This window comes from Charadrius vociferus, unplaced genomic scaffold (genome assembly GCF_000708025.1).
Source record: "Charadrius vociferus isolate BGI_N301 unplaced genomic scaffold, ASM70802v2 scaffold14, whole genome shotgun sequence".
In the NCBI taxonomy this organism is placed as follows: Eukaryota; Metazoa; Chordata; class Aves; order Charadriiformes; family Charadriidae; genus Charadrius; species Charadrius vociferus.
In genome coordinates, this window is record NW_009648876.1 from 4904891 (window position 1) to 4921650 (window position 16760).

Sequence of the window (16760 nt, forward strand, 5' to 3'; positions counted from 1 at the left end):
TGATTAGCTCTTGCATTGGACTTTTTATGTTCTCTTTCGACGCTAAAATATCTTGATAGTTTGGGGAAATAGTTAAAAGCTGCTACATGTTTCATTGGTCTGGTAATATTTTTTTCTGAACGTTTGCATCCTGCTTTCCGAACCCCTATCGATCACGATAACAGTTAATAATAACGTTCTTTTGTTCTTGATCCCAATTTTACTTAACTGAGTTTGGTTTGGGTTTTGTTTGGGTTTTTTTTTTGCTCTTCAATTTAAAATAAAATGTAAAAGTGGTATATAATGGCCATTGTTAATGCACTAGATGTATCTTACACCTTATTTCTTTTTCATGACAGACAGCCAGAAGAACTCAGGATGAGTAAAACCAGTAATTTTGATATTCAAAGTCCATGTAAGTAAGGTTTTTATTAAATAGTTATAGAAATATTTAATCTGCGTATGTATATAGTACCAATCAACTTGCTTTATTTGGGCTCAAAAAGCAGGTGGATTTTCAGTAATCAAATTGTGTTGGAACCACTTGACTCAGGAAATGAAAAAGAAATAACTTTTAAGCTGCCTTGTATTTGTTTGCTGTAATTGGAATACTTAAAAATAGTCTTTTCTGCAGATGTTTAAAGAAAGTATCCTTGGGAATTCAGCTGCCAAATCAAACACAGCTGTGTTTGAGACGTATCATTCAAGACTTTCTTAGGCTGAAGCAGTACCTCTAGTCTTGTCACTACTATGACTGTTCTTTATGGTAGAATATTATCATGTGTGTATACAAAGAAACAGATACATTGCTCCATGGATTCTAATATGGTGATGTCTTTATGTGCAGTACTAAAACAATTACGTGACATATTTCACATCCACCTGGACATTGTTGGTCATTAATTATCAACATAATTATCAATTATCTTTAGGTGTTTTGGGAAGAACAGTTGAGAGCACAATTGGCTTGTGAATTTGGCTTGGGTGAGAGCCCTTTCCAGAATCAGCAGGCAGGTGGAACTGGTGAAGTATTTTACGTTTAGGAACTAGAGAAGGAACGAATAGTGCCCTCTTCCGTATTTACTGTGGAATTCAACGTTAAGGAGAGGGGTATCTACTGTCCTTTACCCAGTAATCTACTTCAAGATGCATATGATTAAAAGTGAAGAAAGTTACTGTTCTACAGCAGTAACTACATCCATAGTCATTCTAGTACGTTCACTGTGATTGTAACCATGATTCTGTATTTTAGTCTGTGTTCTCTGTGGACGGACAGATGACTGCCCTGAAAAGTATGGGGAAAAAAGGACCTATGTGGCATACAACCTCACTGTTCATTATTACTGTTTGGTAAGTATGGGCTTTTGATCTTGGAGCTTGTCTGTTTTAACTAGGAAAAAAAAGTAAATGCAACAAGTATTCAATAGTACCAACCTGTCCAAACTGCTTTTGTAACACCTTGAACTCTCAGTTTTAACTTGCAGCCTTAAAGGCTTGTACTTGCCAGGTGCAGCAGAAGAAACAAATCCCAACAAGCCTTTATTCTAAGCTAAATTATGTTCATGATCCATTTAGATGAATTACTTAGTTAATTCTCCCAACCTAACGTAGCAATGAAGGTATATGTAAAGAGAAAGGGAACAGATTGCAGCTACATATTTGCCTCTCTAACAGAAGTGTTGTTTCAAAATTTAGGAAGTGAAAATTCCACCCCTTGTGGTAAAAGAGGAAAAAAAAAAAGACAAACTTTTCTCTACATTTCTAATGAGTTCTTGTTTGACTGTGAGTTATTCTCTGACATTACGTATGACACAGAAAGGACTTAGGAAATAGTCCTACTTTTCAGTGTAGTGAGATGTACCCTACTCATCATATATGGCTCCAGTATCACTATTTAGTAAAAGCTTATAATTTGAACAAAGCTATGGATATAAACTACAGTTGAGTATCTTTTGTTATCACACTTGACACTTTCCAAGATTCATGTTTTTAAAGGTATGCTTAAACTACCTTTCATACTTCACATTTTTTCAGATCTTTAAAATAATACGACTACTTTTTAAAAAAATGTTGGATTTGTTTATTAATAAATACAGTTTGAAATTTTTTCCCAAGTTTAAAAAAAAAAAGGTCTCAAGAATATCAGGAACAATTCGGGGGGGTTGTTTCTTTGGTTTTTGTCTCAACCAGTTTTTTAAAGATTGTGTTGATTGCAAATGGCTTAATAGGTTGGATATTGAATCCTTTAAAGACTAGGCAGAGTGACGGTTTTCTGAAGTTACATAAAGATACAATTTGTTTTTCTGAAATAAATAGTAAGCAGCTGGAAAGAAATTTAGGTCTGTTCATAATAATTTTGTCTCGTACATAAGACCATGTGAAATAATAGGAAAAAGTCCTTTCCTGATGGAGCAGAACAGCTAGGAAAGGACATGCTTGCAACACTGAGCCTTATGATTTATAAGATATTTTACTGTGGGCTTCCTGCAGTCATCTTTTAGGTTTGGTCCCTGCTTCTTTTTAAAAACAAATAAACCAAACCCCATGATTTTACTTAAATATAGTGAATATTATATAAGAAAAGAGTTCCTCTGGAAAGAGGTCAGTTAGTAGTGCAGTTTCATTTTTTCTTTGCCAAATGTCTCACATTTGTAAAAAATATGTTCTTAATTGGTTTTGGTATAAAATTTTACATTTATTGACTAAAATATTGATAAAATTGTACTTAGAAAACGGTGCCGTGCTGAAATTATAAAATGAGAACTATAAAATGAGATTGTAAAGAATATAGGAGGCATCAAGTTGTGAAACTAGTTATGTGAAGTTTGTGATGTAACTGCCTTATGAAGTAACTTTAATCTAAATTATCATCAGGCTCTTCTGACTTGCCTAGTTACTTGATTCTGTTTTAATTCTCATCTAAAGTGAATTACTTTTCCTCTCAGGTTGCACTTCAGACCAGATACTTCCTACTGTGCTTCATTATCTCCACAGCACAATTGTCATTCGCATTAACTACACTAATTTAATTTTGCTTCCTCTAAAGCTTTATATGCTTTAAGTAATTGTTTAACAATTATCTGAATAGTCTGTATACTTCAAAAAAGAAGGTTATGCCACCTTAGGCTCTACAGTGTTATATAAGACTTTGATGTTATGAAATACTGATTTTCACGTTACTGGTTACTATTCCCTATTGTGTCATAACAGACAAAAAGAAGTTTTGGATCCGTTTTTTAATCATTAAAATGTTTGTACGCAAGCTTTGTTAGACTAGTCTCTCTTACTTGACAAACACAATGCAGGTAATTTTAAATATTTAGGTAGGTGAATGTTTTAAAATACTTAATTTGTTTTCATAGTTGATGTCAAGTGGCATTTGGCAGAGAGGGGAAGAAGATGAAGGTGTAGATGGATTCTTAATCACAGATATTAGAAAAGAAGTAAATAGAGCTGCAAAACTGGTAAGAATGAAATCTTTGGTATTTACAAGGAAAAAAACCCTAGCTTTTAAGTGCACTTGGTATTGTCTGCGGGGTTTGTTTTCTTTCTCCAGTGAGCAGTGTGCTGAGCCCATTCAAGCATCTCAATTTTTTTTACGTTTAAGTAACAAGTAAATTGGATTCATGGAAGCCACAAGAGACAATAAAATCTGCAGAAGTTTGCTAAGATTTTTATTTTGTGGGTATGTTGCACATAAATGAATAAGAACAAATTACAGATGCATAATACCTCATGACATTGCGCTGAGCTTAAGCTGGTGTATAATTTTATAGATGCAACTGAACTATAGGTCCTGGTAAAATAACTTGTATTTTGACTTACATGTCAGAAGTCAACATGCATATAAAATAATACATAATCAAAGTCTGTGAAATGACTATATATCTTTACTCTTTGAAATACAGCTAAAACACAATAGTCTTGTCACTGTTACATTCTTTGTTACACACTTTATAATTTTTCGATTAATTTAATTCCTGTAATTTTACTTGGACTTCAGATATTAATCTGTTACTTCTAAAACTAATTATTCCTAGAAATGTAATATCTGTAAGAAAAAGGGTGCTTCAATTGGATGTGTAGCTCCCAAATGCAAACGAAGTTACCATTTTCCTTGTGGGATACAAAAAGAATGTATTTTCCAATTCATGGAAGACTTCAGGTAAGTTCTGGGGTTTTGTAGCTTTTTCGTTTTCAATTCATTGTATTTATACAGGAGGTGATTTGTTTTCATGGCTTCTCATCGTTTATAATTAACAGCCTATCCGATATGTGGGTTATCTACGAAAAAAATACCTCATTTGTGGAAAACATGAACAACAAGCAGTTATATTGCATACCTAATACCTATAAAGTAAATTCTCAACACTTTTAAAGATATAATGTAATGCTTCTACAAGTAGTTAAATTGTTTATAAAATTGAGTGTTAAATCCTAAACTCTGAAATAAACTACAAAATGGTTCAGTTTAGTTTTTTGTTGGTCTACCTCCTGTGCCTTTGTTGAAATGGCAATGGCTTGGCTGCCTACCTCAGCAGTCAAAACAGACTATGCCATTCTGTTGTGTTTCAAAGCACAAGGCTTCTAGGTCTGCTTATTAGAGATGGACTGCAGGAGAAATGGGTTTAATATTAAATGTCTAAAAAATAGTTTATTTTCTTTTACTATCATCTGTCCAGCATCTTGGGTGTAGTCAAAATACTCCTGAGTGCATTTGATTATGGTTTTATTCTGCCTACTGTAAGCTGAGTTTGTAGGGTGGGTGGATTGAAGTCTGACAGGCACTTTCACTTATTAAATAAACAACTCGTAAGTCAAGCACATGTAGAAATAATGTGTTTGCAGAAAGGTTTGTTCTAGAGCTGCATTTCTTGGCTGTCTTATTTTTTAAAAAAATGTGCTAAATTATAAAATTTAACACACTACCTAGACTCTGCAGAATCAACATGCAAAGTCAAAATTGCTCCTTTAACATCGTGGTAACATTGAAATATGGGCAGAACTTGAGGTTCTGAGGACAGGAAATGCGTTATTTGGACCAAAAAAAGTTGTGAGAGAAAAAGGAGTATATGATCTCTTACAGAGCATCAGTTGGCAACATGCTTCTTCCTTACTATTGCTCTGTTAGATACATAATTTGTTTAAACGTGTGTTGTGGTTTAACTCTGATAGACAGCAGAGCACCACACAGCCTTTTGCTCACCATCCCCAGTGGAATGGGGAGGAAATCAGAAGGTTAAAAGTGAAAAAACCTCACAGGTTGAGATAAAGACAGTTTAATAGGTACAGCAACAGCTGCATGCGCAAGCAAAGCAAAATAAGGAATTCATTTACTACTTGCCATTGGCAGGCAGGTGTTCAGCTATTTCCAAGACAGCAAGGCTTCACCATGTATAACAGTTACTCTATCCCAGCCAAAACCAGTACACGTCCGTCTTTAGCTTGTTGCGCAGCATTTATTCACAAAAACCAGCTATAACAGATATAATTTTGCTATCCTCAAATTGTACAAGGACTGTTCTTAAAACGTTGTTTTGACAAGGGAACCTTAAATTATTATTTTTAGATCTTACTGTTGGGAACATAAACCAGTCCAAAAGTTTCTGGATAAAGAATCTAGAGGAACTTCGCAGTGTACAATATGCCTGGATTTGGTTGAACAGCTTCCCGTGTACACTGTATTGAAAAGCCCTTGCTGTAAAAACGCTTGGTTTCATCGAGAATGCTTGCAGGTAACATAGATTGTCCCTTTCTTTTCTCTTTGCATCCAGGTCACATTTCTGTTGTGTTTAAAAAATAACGGAACAGTTGCTTAAAATTGTGTAATATTGCGTAGGCTTAAAGTAGGCAGTAGGTATGGAAATATACTAGGTTTGTAGGACAATGCTAAAATTGTGATTTTGATATGGGTCTTACATGAAGGATTTTTTTTTCACATTATTAATTTTTTGTCCCCATCCCATGTTTCTGCATGTGTGATACGCTTCATGCCTTTAGTTATCTTTAGGAACTGAAGTCCAACCTAGGTAGTTGCCTTCTTGCAAGCCATTATGTGCAGAATCTAAATGCTAAAAATTTCATTTATCCATCATCTGTTCTCTTTGCCTGAGGCCACAGCTGGAAAAAGTTATAAGTTGGTTCTTGTAAACCCATTCTAGATCCGGAGAGGTTGACTGAAAAGGATCATGCTTTTGTTTATGAACTTGATTCTAGTATGCAAGCTCTTGTCCTTTAAAGGAAAAGAAAACACTCGCCATTTGCTTCAATGTCAAGTGACATCAGGATTGGTGTCAGCTTTAACATCCATGTCAGGACAGTATCCATGAATGTAATGTTTATAGATATTAAGGCATTATTTATTGGCATCCTAAAGATGGTAGTAATTCAATAATCGGTTTGGTTTTTTTGTTGTGTTTTTTTTTTTTTTTTCTTCTTGACACAGTATCAAGCTTTGAGTGCTGGGATATTTTTCTTTAGGTGCTCGGTATGTAATAACAAGGACAAATTTCAGAAAGAAATGTTGAGAATGGGAATACACATTCCAGAAAAGTAAGTAATTTTGTAAATAATCTTCTATAAAAACTTTGATAGGGTGTTAAAACCATTTTTTATTTATTTTGTAGAACTGCATCTATTATTATGTGAAACCTTAGTTCTGCCTTCATTAGTAGAATTGTTTGGTTTGGTAAGGAGTAGCCTGTTTTCTTTTAGTTATGCATAAAAATTATCAAACACCAAATTAGTCATTGCAAACATAAAGCAGAAAGCTCTGAAAAGTCTTTTTTTTTTTTTTAATGCTGTGATTCAACCAGGGACCTATTTAAAAGATCAAAATGTTTCTTAAATAAAATAATTTTGCATTAACATAGACGTTGCTGAGAAGGGTATTTTCTTTGCTCGAGTTTTTAAATTATCTGAATTTCTATCCAGACAGTATTATAATCAACTGATTGCTCAGCCATACAGCTTCCATCTTCTCGCAAGAGATTGCTAAGGATATGTTTAGTATAACAACTGCTTCTTAATTGTGAGCTATTTTTCATAAGTTTCCACCATTTGATGGCACTGAAAATAAGACAAGCAGTGATCAGAATGATGATTCTTTGTTAGAAGTAATATTCTTTAATAACTACTAGTCTTTTCTGAGACGTTAATTCCCTCCAGAGACAGAAGCTCAAGATTTTGGAGAGGAAGAAGAGTCAGAGTACTTGATGAACTTTGCCATACTGGCCTGGAAAATTCTGAGTTACTTTTCATGAGACCATTTTCAGTGGTAACTTCAGTAGACTGCCAGAACAAATATCCATGTCTGCTGTGAGAGAGAAAGGGGAATAATATGAAACAGAGCAAATGTGCACTGAGGTCATGTGAAAAATAATAAATACTTTCATCAAAGTAACTGTATAGAAGAAAAAGTGTGTATCTTACAGTATTATTTTTGTTCTCAGACTTTTTTTCTTACACTTCTCAGTTGTCTAGGCGTTGCCTAGAACATTACATATCTTCATGTGGTTATTACATACATCTTTTCCAAAGACAGAGTAACCCGTCTAAACAATCGGAAATACAGTTGTAGTAACAGATCTTCTGCCTTGTTTATAGGGATGCATCTTGGGAACTTGAAGAGAACGCGTATCAAGACCTACTGCAGTGTTATCAACACTGTGACATTAAAAGATGTCTCTGCAAGAAAGGAAGAGACTATAATGAACCTGATAGGTATGACACTCTTGCAGTAAGATATAACCTAGGATGGAATAGTTCTTTGATGGCTTTTTTAGTGATTTATTTAAATGCTTTAGTACTTTTCAGCATCACATTTTAATGTCAAGCCAAGATAACGTGTCCAAATAAAATGTTTGTCTTACTCCCTATAATCGTAATATTTCAATACGAATCTTCTCTAATCAAGTTTAAAAAGCCAAGAAAACCAAACCAATTGATTATCAGTTATCTTGTCCTTATTCTCATTTGATGCAGAGGTGAAGTAGAATTTTTACATCCACATAACACGTAGAATAGCATGTGCCTAAGTTAATGTTGTGTATCTTTTCATTCAAAGCTTAATTCAACAATTTAATAATCGTTAGAATACTTAATACCTTATAAAAAATTCATTAAAGTAGTACACTTAGCTGAAAATTAACTAGCTGTGTAAAATCAATCTAAAATCAACCTAGCTGCGAGCTATCCCTCTGCATGCAAGTGTCAGAATATTGCTTATAAAGAGAGGCTTGAACGATCATGTAAAAGGCTTTTTTCTGCTCTACCACTTGCTTAATTTTTGATTAACAAGTTCATTTTCTGCATTCTTTCTTGTTTGATTTGTGTGCTTCGAAATGTGTATCTTCCATTGGCATGAGTAGACTCAAAGCTGTCAGAGCCTCTACTTTAACAACTTGTTTCTGTAGTACTGCGGTAGGTTACTCTCTGTAGATGTTAACTTTGCTTTGTACAGATTTGACTGAACGTTACTTTGTTCATTCATGGTATGTGTGCACCTGAGGATTTACTTTGCCTTTAAGAGTTGTACCTTAGGCTTCCAGTATCTGAACTGTTATCAATGACATTGTTCCATTTTACGTTTAGGCAAAATTGAAGAAGTCGAGACAAAAACCTAACATATTTAAACACTTCCATTAATGTACAGTCTTATTCAGAATGTGTAAGCATAATCAGATATGCTCCTTTAAAAAGTTTACCATTTGGAAAAGCTGAATGATGAATACCCATAAAATACAAAGGATGTTGCTGGCTAGAAACATGAGGAGAAATTGTTGGCTGCTATTGACTTCAAGGCTGGGGAGCACACTAACTCATAGCTTCTTTCAATACAAGGTGTGGTCACACGGGTAGCTTATGTTTTTTCTTGTTGCAGCCAAGAATTGTGAATACATTTTGTCTGAAGAAAGTTTCCCTTGATTATACACAGTCCTGCCAGATTGATAAAATTATACTTTGCTGGATTGTCTGGATTACACTTACTGTTGAATATTCTTTGTTTTAACTAGCTTCATTCTTCTGTCTAATTCGAAGCTAAGTATGTGAGTTTTTAATTTTAGTAAATGGGAAATAAAGCGTTGTCAGTGTTGTGGTTCCCGTGGAACTCATTTGGCGTGTTCATCTATGAAGTCATGGGAGCAAAACTGGGAGTGCATGGAGTGCAGAAGTATCTTAGCAAAATCAGGTAAAGTTAAGGATATGACAATGACTTCTTAAAATGATAAATTATAACACTGTATTTTAGAGCTAGAGAATTCACTAACGTAATTTAATCATACAGGGAACTATAGCAAACAGAAAAAGCGTTCTTTGGCTACCTCTGAAAAGACAGATGGGACAACTTGTTTGCTGGAAGAGCCATCTCCAAAGTGCCCTCGGCAGTCACCTGGATCTCAACGCAGTTTTCTTCTCCAGTGTGTAATTTTCTGTTTTCAAGCAGAGACTAACTATAACATAAAATAGTATTTAAACATGAGGAGGTGATGGCTTATTCCACAGGAGAAACTTCTGATATTAAATTGCAAATTGAATAAAATTGGAATAAAGTTTAGTGATTGAAGTTTTCTGAGTAAGCCGTGAACTCTGTAAATTGCTATAGTTATTTACATTCGGTGGCACGTAAACCAGTTTTTAGTTTGATAAAATTAGATCCTTGTAAAAAGAATTTTAACAATTTAGAGGTAACTTCAAATGTACAAACGGCAAAATGTAAAGTTAAGGTTGTTTATCAGTATTTTTTCCATGTTAATAGTGTGCTAGAAATCTAGCTTAGAAATGTTTATGTAAATAACATTTTCCTCTGCTGTAATAAAAACTTTTCAAGTCTGTAGAAACTACTATTTTTAGGTTTTTAGTTATTGTATCAGTCAGGATTTCCACCTCATGTATGGGGTGCAAATAAAAATAGATCCTAAAACCACCACATAATAAAATGCAGGATTATTATTTTCTAAATTACAGTTCAGGCACTGATGGACTTAATGTAAATGAATATACAAATGAGATTCAGTACTGAAATAGGGGGAAATTATATTGCTCCCTTAAAATAAGAAGTGTTTGTGCATTCTTCAATTGTATCTCTTAAAATACTGGTTTTGGCTTATAGATCACCAAAGATAATGTGCCAGAACAACTTGTCACCCTGCTCACACCTCGAACTTCCAGCATCCAACAGAGTGACGATGTCCTTATCTCCACTGATGTCAAACAGGAACTGTTCCCTGAGGAAAAAGTACTTTCTTCTATTTTTTACGTTGAAGAGTAATCTAGCACATGGCTTTATACCATATTACCTACAGAACATGGTGTGTGTGTATGTATATAGTGGCTATATATATTTGTGTGTGTATATATATAGTCACTGAAAAAATGGAATGAGTACACTGAAAAGCTGAAGTCAACTTGATAAAGGCTCCTGCTGTTTCTAAATGCTAGAGGGGGGTGACAAGAAAAGAATTATACCTATTGAGAATTTTTAGGTTAGGTAGCGAGGGAATCAAAATCCAGAAGCACATACTTGTCCTTCCCAAAGCAAGGATAGCCATTCTTTAGAAAAAGGGGAGTAAAAAGAATCCTAGTTACTTTTTTCAAATTAGACATGTCCATTTAGTTGTAAGTTAGAAAACAAGGAAGGACTCTTATTTAGACTGTTGTCTTGATTTTTTTTTTTAATTAGAACTGCAACATTTCTCCCTACTCTAATGTATTTTTGATTATAGTGACAAAGATTAAGTATTATTGAATAGTTGACAGTGTATTCTAATTTCGTTGCAAAACTTCTCTAACACAAACATGGTAAGCTCTTCAACTTCTCACTTGTTTCACATTTTTCAAATGTAACATGATGGTGTGAGAATTGTTAGGTACTATGTTGGTGTTATTGAATTAAGAAAGTAACTATTCGTTTTATGCCAGGTAATTATTTCTACCTGCTCTTTTCTAGTTCTTAGACGTACTTTAAAATTTGCCACTATGGAGTTAAAAATTTGAAGAATCTACACCAAATATTGATATAATTTAGGCAATATTTAAACATACCAAAGTTTTTAAAGAGGTGTTTTTCTTAAGAGATTTTAAGATGTTTGCTGTATAATTGCTGCTAATTATGAATCATAGATTTAATCTGAGAATACATGCAACTTTCTTGTAGGCATTTAAGAAAGCAAAGAAGGGAAGTTTGTAATATACTGAAGGAGTTAAAGCTACAAGTTAATACAAAAACTACAAGGCTTAACATCAATGCAGAAAAGATCTGGAATAGTGCTTTAAAAGGATTTAGGCAGCGCAACTTCAGTCCGACAAACACCATTGAAATAAAGTTCACAAACTGCAGAAATAAATCAAAGACAGAAACTTGTGGTGCATCAAAACACCGTTTCTTTCAGTTATTAATGCTTCACCTTCAGAATTCATCATTGTTTGAGGGCTCTTTTGCAAAGAACTTGTCCCTCGATTTTCAAGGTAAGTAAATGCTTTGTTCAAAAATACATTAAGAACTGTGTAATTTGAAAGGCTTTTAAATATTCAGCCAGTTTAATTGCCAGTTCACAGTTATAGTCCTGGTGGATAGAAATTGTTTTTTTGAATTTTTTGCTTTTCAATTCTAAAGGGGAGTGGGGTGCAGATTAACAAAAAAAAAAAAATTTAGTTGGAAAAGTTGATAAGAACCAAGAAAAAAATACAGCATATTAATTAATGTACTTGTTCTCTAGGCGTTAATTTTTTTCTGACTCACTTTCTCTGTTACTTATTTTCCTTTCCTCAAAAGAATATTTCTAGAATATTATCTCTGATAGCATGCCTCCCTAAAGACCCAAAGTTAGGTTCTTTGAGTTCTTATGCTTCAGAGTTAAATGTGCATTTGGTACAAAGTGGAAGAGCAATTTACATCTCCTCCCAAACCTTGATAGTGGCTGAAGAGTTGGAGTAAAAGAATGTGGTACTCCTGTGTAAAATGTACCAGTCTTATTGTTTCAACCAGCAGGAGATGGCAAACCTCCATTAGTTGCATCTCCTAAAGTAGGAAGGAATTGCATTATGAGATACTTCTATTAAAAAATTGATGATTGCAAATGACTTCTATGCATATATAGTAAATATATTTTTTTCTTTTGCAGCTGTAAAAGAGAATCTTTATTTTGAAGCTGGTAGAATGATTGCAGTTTCTTTGGTTCACGGCGGCCCATCTCCATGTTTCTTTTCCAAAACACTGTTCAGTTGTCTTGTCTATGGTCCAGAGAATGTGAAGCCAGCTTTGGAAGATGTTGCTGATGTTGATGTAGCCCGAACAATAAAAATGGTAAATAAAACTAAGCTTATTGGCAAATTCTTGTTCAAGACTATATTTGAAGATAAAGAAGGGCTTATTGGATATAACTTCAGTTCAAATTAAAAAACTTTCTTCTATATATATGCACATGCATGCAGTAAACAAATTCCTAACTTGTATCTTCTGATACAGATAAAATATGCAAATAGTCTGTCCGACCTACAGTCTGCAATACACGACTCTTACGAATTCCTTGCTGCTGCTGGATGTTTAAGACCTATAACATCTTTGTGTGATAAGAATATGCTGGTGAATGACATATTGATCCATCATGTAATCAAGAGAATTATTTCACCCTTAGAAAGGTTTGTTTTGAGTTTTCAAACTTCCTGGATTTTTCCTTCATTGAAATACTAAATAATATGTTGCCAAAACTAACTTTCACATACTCTTACTTATTCTCTGTTTAAATCAATGAAAGGTACTGTAATTTTCAGTGGATTAAGTAGCAACTGTTAACTAGCTAGTTAACACTGGAAGACTGAAATTATTTCTCTACGTATCTGCTCTGTTCCACTCTTCCTTGGCCACATTCTGTTTTCAACCTTATGAAGAGGGCATATTCATAGTTGTAAACTATAGGATGGCAAAGACCTTTGAACTACAAAGTTTCTCAAGTTTATGTTCATTTTGAATTCAGAATTGCTTGAATTTAGAATCTTGAAATTTTAGAAGTGTTAAACATATGTTTAGAATTTAAATGAGTTTTCCAGAGTTCTAATTAGGGAGTTTGTGTGTGCCATTAGGAGGCCATTAATGTGCACAAGTGTAAGTTGGCCTACTTAAAATGTAAGCATCGCATTGGTGTTTCCATGAGGTAGCGATGACTTCAAATAGCTGGGAAAGTTGCAGTCGTTGACTATTTTTTTGGTTGTCTCTGACCTTACTTCCAGTTTGCATTCTTCATCTGCTCCAAAAAAAGGCATTGGATGCTAATTTTTCCAAGTATAGTTGGATTTATACTTAACACATTTATGGTGTTATATTTGACAAATTTGAATCAACTCAATCTCTAAGAGCTATGAAAAACTAATTTTCAATGTGAGGATTTTTTAACGAAGTTGAGAGTAATTAGTCTTTCAGTCAAGGTCCTCTGGCATATTTGACCAATCTATAACATATTTTAAGACTAGTCAGTTAAAAAGTGAAAGGGTAATAAATAAGTAGACTGTTTGTTTATGGGAGAATGTGGTTTTATGCATTTTTGGAGGTGGGCTTAAAATGTACAAAAGTGAGTACAGCAAGAACTTGCTTGTCAGTATCAAGGACTGAGAGTAAGTAAAATAGTTAGTCCCTTTACCTGTTAATGTTCTATACCACTGACTGTAGACTTTTAACATATTTATTCTGAATTTTACTGATTCAGCCTATCTGAGAAATGATGAGTGAACAACTTAAGTAAAATTTTAATTCTGATTTAACATTGTTAAATTGTAAAGCCAGTTGCTTGAAATGTTCTTGTCCAGTTCACAGTAACTAGCAAAATTTTTTCAAGCTGCAGAGCTGTTATATGTTGTGTGTAGGTTTTTGTTTTTGTTTTTGTTTTTTTTTAATACTTAATTAAACCACAGAACTAGGTTGATGCATAGGTTGGAAGGGATTTCTGGAAATTGTGTTGTCCACAACACCCTGCTCAAGCCAGGCCACCTAGAACCAGTTGCCCAGGACCATGTCTAGGCAGGTTTTGAATATCTCCATGGATGGAGACTCAACAATCCCTCTGGGCAACCTGTGCCAGTGCTCAATCACCCGCACAGTAAAAAAGTGTTTCCTGATGTTCAGACAGAACCTCCTGTGTTTTGGTTTGTGCCCATTGCCTCTGGTCCTGCTACTGGGCACCACTGAAAAGAGCCTGGCTCTGATTTGATGACTTTGTACAGTCCCTTCAGGTGCTTCTACACATTGAGATTCCACGTGAGCCTTCTCCAGGCTGAACAGTCCCAGCTTTCTCAGCCTTTTCTCATAGGATTATGCTCCAGTCCCTTAATCATCCTAGCGGCCCTCTGCTGGGCTCTCTCTAGTATGTCCACATCTCATACTGGGGAGCCTAGAACTGGACACAGCACTCCAAGTGTGGCTTTACCAGTGTTAAGCTGAGAGAAAGGATCACCTCCCTCGACCTGCTGGCACCATGATTCCTAATGCAGCCCCAGATTCTGTTAGCTGAATTTGCCAAAGGGAGAAATAATAGCATGCAAACACATGTAGACTGCAGAAGCCAGGTGAAGGCTATCCTTTAAGATTCCTTGTCCCTATGCAAAATGAAGTATTTAAACTGTTTTCTAAAAGGTTATCTGTAAAAAAGAAATCCAGTATGTTCTCACATAAAATTTTAAAGTAAACCATGCTCGTGCAGTCAAGTACCAGGAAATAAAGTTGATTTCTGCATATCACTGGTGTTTCTTTCATCTACCCAAAAAGCTCCACAGAAACACTTACATTGTTAAAATGAGAATTAAAAGCATTTTCCAAGATTAACATAAAATGGGGCTACTATGTATACCTTATTGACAAGACTTGGAGACTGTAGATGGGAAAACTTTATTATGTCCAGTATTACAGCTTTATAAAATGCAGAGTACAATTAGTTACCTATTGGCTTTCTGATGCTTGCTTGCTTGTTTGTTTTTTTTTTTCTTCCCTCTCCTAGTTTTAGGCAAGGTTTGAAAACTCTTGGTGTGCTAGAGAAAATGCAAATGCATCCGGAGGCGTTCTCTAGTATACTGTGCCACAAACCTGAACGACTTTCAGCAGAAACTATTTGTGATCTCTTTACAATCCATTCCTCATCAGATGTAAATAAAGTTGAAGGTGCTGATTTTTGGATTGGTTATTTGCAAGATGTGGAAAGTAAGTTTGGTGTGTTTTTTCTTTTCCCCATTCCCAGTTCAGGGTACTTAGCTGCTGGTATACACACAGGGTTTGGGTTTTAGAATTCAGTAGAGTAAATACATTGAAGGTTTTGAGGTCACTCAGTTCCTAATTGTTCCTTCTTTCCCCTCTTCCTTACTAACTATAATTTCTAAAACTGTTGCCCAATTATAATCAAACTTGACAGGAGTAAAGATCTAAAGGATTAGTACAAGAACTCCTGTGAGTTGGGGTGGGGGGAGCAAACAAACAAAAAAAACTCAAATCCTTTAATCCCCTCTCTTCAGCTTTTCCGTGAACTTATTAGATAGTGTGTGGCTCAAAAAAAGATAGAAAACATTGGTTTCTTCTTGCAAACAAGTTGAGGTGTTTTTCTTATATTAACTTGAGCTTTTTCAGAACTAACCCAAGTGGGGTTTTCTTGCTAAAATTTTTCTTACTTGGCCATATAACTGCATATTCATTCAGCATATTGATCTAGGGTTTCCCGATTTCAGGGTTTTTTTTCCCCTCTAACGTTTAACATGCAGGATAATGGTTTATAGGTAATAGGCAGTAATTGATATGATCCTTTTCCTTTTCTTTTTTAGGTGGTGAGTCAGTAGTGACATTGGAGGATATCCTGCTCTTCGTAACAGGCTCTTTTTCTATACCACCCATTGGTTTTGATCCTGAACCTAGTATTAAATTTTTGCATATAAGATACCCTGTTGGAAACAGACTCCTTAATTGCTTAGAGCTCCCTATAACAAAGACATATGAGCAGTTTAAAAATAAAATGGAGTTCACCATCAGAAACACACTAAGAGTTGAAAGAGAATAAATATTTTTGCTACTAAGCTGGATGTTGGAAACTTCAGTTTTCTGCGGGAATGTCTGCTTGCACATTGCTACTGTATTTTTGGACAGCATGCTCTTGGCCTTTTCCCTCCAAAGATATGCTAAGAATAGTAATCTTGTGAGAAGAAAAACAATTTTCAAATGAAAATACACTTTATCTGTTGAATCACCTTCCTGTTTGAAGTTTGCTTTAACAATCGGCAATTTCCTACAGAAGTACTGTAAATATCTACTTTTGCTGTAGACAGGTATGCAATGTTACCAAACTTTGTAACATTCTAGCTATTTCCCACAGGTAAGTATGTTGATGGTATTACATACTTCAGTAACTTATTTATCAAAGTCAAGTCAGGTACATTTTGAAGATAACTGCTGTAAAGCTTTGTCTCAAGTTAAACTGATGCAGTTCTTCAGATGTTCCATGTATATTTTTTCAGTAATTGTTTTTATATTGATGATTCATTTACACTTTGACAATTCATACAAACCTATGAAAGTTAAGAAACTTGGGAGTTTTAAGGTCATTGTGGTTAGTGCATTAAAATATAATTAAGGTCTGGAGAAAACCTAGGCAAAATAATAAGGCGCAAGAAAATCTGGGTGAACTTGAGTTTCTGTTGTTGAACAAAATCTTTGACATTTGCACGCGTTTCGGCCTTCTACTGTTATATGTTAGGTTTTAATTACACATATAGCCAAAACAGTAAAAACTAGAAGTACATTTTGAATCTGCGAA

At 34.6% G+C, this 16760-nt stretch overlaps 1 protein-coding gene across 1 annotated transcript; it reads left to right on the forward strand.

Annotated features, from left to right (window-relative positions):
• Nucleotides 1-357: 357 nt before the first annotated feature.
• On the forward strand, nt 358-16023 carry G2E3 (G2/M-phase specific E3 ubiquitin protein ligase). Its single transcript, XM_009886932.1, has 15 exons — nt 358-394; nt 1232-1329; nt 3342-3443; nt 4020-4144; nt 5549-5714; nt 6425-6531; nt 7585-7701; nt 9045-9169; nt 9266-9398; nt 10091-10216; nt 11135-11445; nt 12102-12283; nt 12446-12618; nt 14964-15163; nt 15775-16023. Exons 1-15 carry the CDS (start codon nt 358-360, stop codon nt 16005-16007), a joined length of 2235 nt encoding a protein of 744 aa, XP_009885234.1. The 3' UTR covers nt 16008-16023.
• Nucleotides 16024-16760: the final 737 nt, after the last annotated feature.